The sequence below is a fragment of the Cryptomeria japonica genome, chromosome 2, assembly GCF_030272615.1.
Source record: "Cryptomeria japonica chromosome 2, Sugi_1.0, whole genome shotgun sequence".
NCBI lineage: Eukaryota > Viridiplantae > Streptophyta > Pinopsida > Cupressales > Cupressaceae > Cryptomeria > Cryptomeria japonica.
In genome coordinates this window covers 578975845-578983916 of record NC_081406.1, presented here as the reverse complement: position 1 = coordinate 578983916, position 8072 = coordinate 578975845, and the positions used below count along the sequence as shown (strand labels likewise).

At 32.5% G+C, this 8072-nt stretch overlaps 1 protein-coding gene across 1 annotated transcript; it reads left to right on the top strand.

Moving 5' to 3' along the window:
* Nucleotides 1-4535: 4535 nt before the first annotated feature.
* LOC131051755 (ATP synthase subunit a, chloroplastic-like) lies at nt 4536-6280 on the top strand. Its single transcript, XM_059215476.1, has 2 exons — nt 4536-4636; nt 5779-6280. Exons 1-2 carry the CDS (start codon nt 4536-4538, stop codon nt 6278-6280), a joined length of 603 nt encoding a protein of 200 aa, XP_059071459.1.
* The last annotated feature ends 1792 nt before the right edge of the window (nt 6281-8072 follow it).

Genomic DNA, 8072 nt, shown 5'->3' with positions numbered 1-8072 from the left:
GGTTTCTCCTGGTAACCTCTCCCGAGCCTCCAGTTCCATTTAAGTCTCATGCAGACCCTATCAATCCTTTCGTGAAGACAAGGTGGTAAGTTTGTCATTCCAGACCTTCTCGTAACATTATGAGCCATGTAAAAGCACTACACCTATGCACAAGGTACATTATCTTAATTAATATTTATCTCACTCCCCCCCAATATATTATTAGGTTATCACTTTTTAACTGACTTTCGACGGGTTATCCTATTATCCACTTCGGGCACGGCCCCTGCTCGAAAGCCACTCTCTCTCAAAGGACACTAACAGGAAATGTCTCTCTACAAGAACTTTATGGCGAAACAGACAACCATAACCAATCCTGACAAAGCACAGGTGAAGGATACACAATCACTAACCCAAGATTGACCATTTGGACAAAACACACAATGGCTCACATCAATAAGGTTATACAACAACACCTGACCAAAGAGAAATAATAACATATGACATAATGACAACTCAACCAGAATAGCAACGAAATTAAGCTTGATTGCAAACACCATTTACACAAGATCCTAATACAGACAATCTTTTCTTTAAACAACCAAAAGTATAAATAACTTGCAATTAAAGATTTTCTAGAAAATAAGAAAATACAACTATATTAATACAAAGAAATCAATTTTGTCATTTATCCAATAAGGTTAAATCAATCACATAAAAATTAACCCCCTAAATATATGTTCATGATTGATTTACAAATAGACACGATTAGATTATATCAATAATCTAAATTAAATTCCCCATTAAAATTATATATAATAATATAATATAATTACATAAATATATATTCTACGAATATAATATTATATAATTTTATCACATTAAAATATATAATAAAAAGAAGATTTAATTTTGAAACATCTTTCATTTCTAAAATAACATAATTAAAACCACTATATATATATATTTTTTTTTATTTTTATTTTTTTAATTAAATTTTTTTAATTAATGTTTTTTTTTTTAATTAATGTTTTTTTTAATTAATATTTTTATTTTATTTTTAATTAATTTTTTTTTAATTTTTTTAAATACAATAATCTAAAACAAGTAAATTCTATTTTCACCCAAAATTTATTTCCAATCAAATTTATTTATAGGGAAATTAATTAATACATAATATCTCCAAAATAATATAATAAAAGAATTTCCCTAACTTTTATTAATACAATAAATTTAATTAATAATTAAATTTATTTCTATAATAACTAATAATATCACAGAGATACACAAATATTAAAAAAGACTGCCATAGTCAAATATCGAAACAAAAATCAAACAAGAGGGAATGATTTCTCTAGTAAATCCATTCCTCTCAAATCTTGCAATTTTCATGCACAATAAAAATCTTGGCAAAATTTGCCATAATAACTTTTTCCAATTTTCTTAAAATTTAATCTACAAACACCCAAGAAATAACTTCTTTCCATAAACTAGAAATTAACTTCAGGAATGGACTTTAGCCAAGAACAAGAAATAATCAGACAAGATTTTAAATTTGTCAAACATCTTAACACACGCATCATTCAGAAAGATAAAAGAAATAAAATATTTTCTTTAAGACAAATAATCAAAAGAAGCCACCCAACCTGGTATAGATTTCCTAGAAGAAATTTGTAGAAGAGAACCAATCTTCAACAAGATTCCAAATAAATTTCTCTTCATCAAAATCCCTGACCTGTTTCCTGTGTACTAAAATAAAGACCTATTCCCCTATTTAAACTAAAATTTTAGGTTCAATAGTTTTTGTCCCAAAAAACCTAAATTTAGAATAATAGTAATTTTATTTTCATTTCTAATTTTATAACAAAAGATAAGCTAACATGCAATAATTAAAAATCGTTATTCTTTCTTTTCTTTTCTCATGCAAATTAATTAATTTTCTAAATAAAGAATCAAAACAATATTTTAATTCTAATTAATTCTTTTATTTATTTATAATTCTAGGAAATAATAAATACAATTTATTTAATTTATTTTTCCACGAAAACTTTAATAAAAATATATTTCTAATATCATGCAGCTTGCAACTTAATTTAATAATTTCTTTTAATTAACTAAATTTATAATCTCAATGCATAATCAATTCAACTATGAGATAATACCATAAATTTAATTAATTAATTAATTAAAACCACTAAACAAACAACAGAGCAAATCATAGCAAAGACTCATAAGAAGATTAAATGACAAAAATACGAAGGTTGAACAAACTGACAGGACGACCAACTGACGACACTCATACGAGTGTAACTGAATAAAATAGGGTCAACTACTATCTCCTCCACTTCCCTCGGAAAATATAAGGCATGCTCAGACCTGTGAAGCCAGGTGGAGATGATACCTCGTACCTACCCGGTACTTGTACCTGCAATATCCCGCATCATCGAACCACGCATGCTTATATACTATATAGAAAACACTGCATACACACCGATGAAGGAGAATCATGACGTTCCCTATCTCACCAAAATGAGTGAAGGAAAATCGTCCCCTTGCATCCAATACACTCGCAAACACACAAAATATAATTCCACATTGCATAAATAAAGTAAAATGACAGTACATAGCAATAATCCATAAAATGCCATAAATCACAAGTACTGAAATACTACAAATAAATTATGCACCTCATATCCAGATAAAGCATGAAATAATGTCATAAAAATTCTGAATAACACATCATGGTAATGTATCCACTGAAAACAAACAATAATAAACTATGAGTCTAATGAGTTCAATGAGGAAGGGTACTACATTCTCCCCCCCTCCCACCCCCCAAAACTAGGCTTACTCCTGGAAGCCTAAAACAAATAAGAATACAACTCTCTCATCTTCATTGCATCCTCCCCTAGCTTTCCTCGCCATGACCTAGCACTATATAGAGTAAACGGTTCAGACCTACGACAAGGATAAACAAGGGAAACACAAACATTAAGACCTAAGCAAAAAGGTCAACTGAAAGGCACAATACAATCCCAAAGTACCCAGTGTTGAAACTTGGGCTCTGATACAAAATGTAATGCCCCGCCAGGAACCCTAAAGGAAAACAACACAACTAGGCAACTAAGGGGTGAAATAAAAAAAAATTTGTTAAAGACTAAGTGCACTAACTAAAACCATTGCACGTTTAATAACACAGTAGAACTCTAACATATGATTTCCTAAGGGTTACCAACGAAGATTAATTCATAGATTATATTAACACCATAGTTAATCCAATTGTCCATTTAATTAGATAAAATAAATACTTAAGTTTATAACCACACATACATCCAAATTCCATAATAAAGAAATAAAAGTATTCCAATATATCCAATTTCCATAAAACATTTAAACATAAGATCAAAGCAATAACATACATTCCACTGACATACTATTTACAATATCCCCAAATACATGGCTTCCAATAATGCCAAAGATTTACAAAGTTACAATATCAAGGTTACATAAGAGTTTGATACAATGACCACAAGGTCTCAACTGAACAATAATCTCAAACAAGAGCTGGTACATGAACCACGAACCAAGAACACCAGCGAAGCCTTTCCTTGCCTAAAGATACAATCCAGAACATCCGATGGGAAGTGGCACTACCACCCGACCATGTGATCCCAAAATGGAACCACCCCAACGTGCTAGGAGATAGTAGAAAACCCTCAAGCAAGCAAAGAAAGACAAGTACAAAAGGACTACAAGACTTCGCAAACATTCATGTGACTCAACTCACAAAACACTAGTGACTCTAAGGAGAGAGTGTCATCACATGTCTTATAGTGGATACCATGGTACAGCCTCCATAGGTCCCAACCCCCATCTTGGGTTTCTCCTGGTAACCTCTCCCGAGCCTCCAGTTCCATCTAAGTCTCATGCGGACCCTACAGGCTACGTAGGAAAAAGCAAGAGACCGGACCAACCCACAAAAACAAAATGGTCTCTGCGTAGTCAGTCATCCATAATATCAAATAAAGTTTGTTCCTCTTTGGAAGACTTTCCAAGGGCTATAGTCATAGTAATCCTCCTATTTAACTATTCCAACCTTTTTCGAGCACCCTATCTGATGAATCAAAGGGTATAGACTATTACGTAGGATAAATTGTAAAATTACTACACAATTGGTATTTGTTGCGGTCCTGCCCTACCCTACCCTTAGTTGTTAATAGTTCCCATCGAGATGTGTCTGAGTAGCCCTTCATGTGTCATTCCCAACTCCTGGATCGACTGCTTAATCTGCTGTGTAAGGAACTGGGTCAAGGTAAATGAAAGGTGCTTAAATTGATGCTCCTGCTCCATTAGTTAGTTACTTTGCTCTAGCTTCTGGCTTAGCTACCTATGTCTCTGCTTATGCACATACTACTAGAATTCACTGGGAACATTAGCCCCCCACCCATCGGGTTGGGTGGGAATTGTAGTTCACTGCCTACTCTTTTTTGAAGGGGCCCCTGGAAGAGTTATGTCTAGAACCCCCTACAGATTAAGCGATTGAACCGGTGGATTTGATGGGTGGGTGGGAGGAGGCCCCTACTATTCTGACGTTTCTCGATTCTATTACCTACGGGTTGAATTCGTTCGATCTTAGGATGAAGAGCGATTTCAGTTTGTTAGTCTTCAATTTATATGACATTGGTTGCAAAGTAGTGCCCTGTGTTATTTTGATCCCCAAAAAAACAATTCTTAAGGGATCAAGAATTGTTTTTGGGAATCTTAAAATAGAATGAATTATTCTGACCTTTCAATCACCATACATGTATATTTCAATTGTCTCGCTTAGAACATTTTTTAAAAGAGCTCGTGGAACCATGCTATCAAACATTCCAAAATCAAATAAAGAATCAGATATTTGATCTTCATCATCTACTATCTGGTTTAATGTCTGTTCAATAACTCTTTTACCTGCAAATGCAATGTATGCATTAGGCTCAACAATCGTGACATTAGCCAACATACCAAAACTAGCAGTGACTCCACTAGTTGTCGGAGATGTAAGAATTGAAATATATAGTAATTTTTTCTCCTTTTGATATGTATGCAATATAGTAGCTATTTTATTCATTTGCATTAAGCTAAAACTTCCTTCTTGCATGTGCGCTCCGCCAAAAGCACATACGAGAATTAATGGAAGAAAATTCTCAGTACCATATAATTTTAGGGCTTGACTGGAACCCCCAGCTGGGGGCCCTTTAGAATAGTAGGGGGTGAGCAATAAATAACTATACCCCTGCTAACCCCCCTCCTGCTAAAATAGTTATAGAATCGCCCATAGAATTGTAGGGGCCCTTCCCGGCCCTATACCTTCTCTCTGAGCTCTACTCTATTGCCACCCACCCCTACTATCCATAATTCCCCCCCACCCACCCAAAATGCTGGTGGAACAACTCAATCTGCATCTGCCTCTACTTCCACAGGGTCCACTGATGGTGGTTCTGGGTCAATGAGGTCAACTTAATCAAATGCATCTTCCCTGCCCCCCTACGGGGGACAAGTGCTAACCTTCGCTATTGGTGAGTTTGGAATTGGCATTGGCTCGTATGCTGCTAAAACTAGTGGTGCTTAACCTGCTCCCTCAGGGTGAAAACTCAAAAATGACTATTATTCAACTATAAGTTGGTCCTTTCACTTTCTTTGCCTGGTCTCTTGCATCATACGAAGGCAAAAGGATATACAAATAAGAACTAGCCCTAATGAAAGAGCAGAATAAATTATATTAGTAAGTAATACTACTCCTATACCTCTGAATATAAGACTTAGCGTTAGAGGAGCCAAAAGAAGATCATATATCGTGGAAGTAGGTCAGCATTTTTATTGGCAAATAGGGGGGTTTCAAGTTCATGCACAAGTACTTATAACTTCCTGGATTGTAATTGTTGTCTTATTAGGTTCAGCTACTCTAGCTGTTCGAGACCCACAAATCATTCCGAACGGAGCACAAAATTTTTTGGAATATGTTCTCGAATTTGTTCGGGACTTGGCTAGAACTCAGATTGGTGAAGAAGAATATGGTCCCCAGGTTCCTTTTATAGGGACTATGTTTCTATTTATCTTTGTTTCTAACTGGGCAGGTGCTCTTTTTCCTTGGGGAATTATTAAATTACCTCATGGGGAATTAGCCGCACCTACAAATGATATTAATACCACAGTAGCTCTAGCTTTGCTCACATCAGTAGCTTATTTTTATGCAGGTTTTACAAAGAGGGGTTTAGGCTATTTTGGTAAATATATTCAACCAACCCTAATCCTTTTATGAAGACAAGGTGGTAAGTTTGCCATTCCAGGCCTTCTCGTAACATTATGAGCCCTGTACAAGCACTACACCTATGCACCAGGTACATTATCTTAATTAATATTTATCTCACTCCCCCCCAATATATTATTAGGTTATCACTTTTTAACTGACTTTCGACGGGTTATCCTGTCATCCACTTCGGGCATGGCCCCCGCTCGAAAGCCACTCTCTTTCATAGGACACTAACAGGAAATGTCTCTCTACAATAACTCTATGGCGAAACAGACAACCATAACCAATCCTGACAAATCACAAGTGAAGGATACACAATCACTAACCCAAGATTGACCATTTGGACAAAACACACAATGGTTCACATCAATAAGGTTATACAACAACACTTGACCAAAGAGAAATAATAACATATGACATAATGACAACTCAACTAGAATAGCAACGAAATTAAGCTTGACTGCAAACACCATTTTCACAAGATCCTAATACAGACAATCTTTTCTTTAAACAACCAAAGGCATAAATAACTTGCAATTAAAGATTTTCCAGAAAATAAGAAAATACAACTATATTAATACAAAGAAATCAATTTTGTCATTTATCCAATAAGGTTAAATCAATCACATAAAAATTAACCCCCTAAATATATGTTCATGATTAATTTACAAATAGACACGATTAGATTATATCAATAATCTAAATTAAAATCCCCATTCAAAAATTATATATAATAATATAATATAATTACATAAATATATATATTCTACGAACATAATATTATATAATTTTATCACATTAAAATATATAATAAAAAGAAGATTTAATTTTGAAACATCTTCATTTCCAAAATAACATAATTAAAACCACAGAAAATACTATATACATATATATATAAATTTATTTTTTTTATTTTTTTTTAATTAAATTTTTTTTAATTAATTTTTTTTTATTAATGTTTTTTTTTAATTAATGTTTTTTTTAATTGATTTTTTTTTTTTTTAATACAATAATCTAAAAAAGTAAATTCTATTTTCACCCAAAATTTATTTCCAATCAAATTTATTTATAGGGAAATTAATTAATACATAATATCTCCAAAATAATATAATAAAATAATTTCCCTAACTTTTAATAATTAAATTTATTTTTATAATAATTAATAATATCACAGAGATACACAAATATTAAAAAAGATTGCCATAGTCAAATATCGAAACAAAAATCAAACAAGAGGGAATGATTTCTCTAGTAAATCACATTCCTCTCAAATCTTGCAATTTCCATGCACAATAAAAATCTTGGCAAAATTTGTCATAATAACTTTTTCCAATTTTCTTAAAATTTAATCTACAGACACCCAGGAAATAACTTCTTTCCATAAACTAGAAATTAACTTTAGGAATGGACTTTAGCCAAGAACAAGAAATAATCAAACAAGATTTTAAATTTATCAAACATCTTAACACACACATCATTCAGAAAGATAAAAGAAATAAAATATTTTCTTTAAAACAAATAATCAAAAGAAGCCACCCAACCTGGTATAGATTTCCTGGAAGAAATTTGTAGAAGAGAACCAATCCTTCAACAATCTTCCAAATAAATTTCTCTTCATCTAAATCCCTGACTTGTTTCCTGTGTACTAAAATAAAGACCTATTCCCCTATTTAAACTAAAATTCTAGTTTCAATAGCTTTTTTCTCAAAAAACCTAAATTTAGAATAATAGTAATTTTATTTTATTTTCTAATTTTATAACAAAAGATAAGCTAACATGCAATAATTAAAAATCATTATTC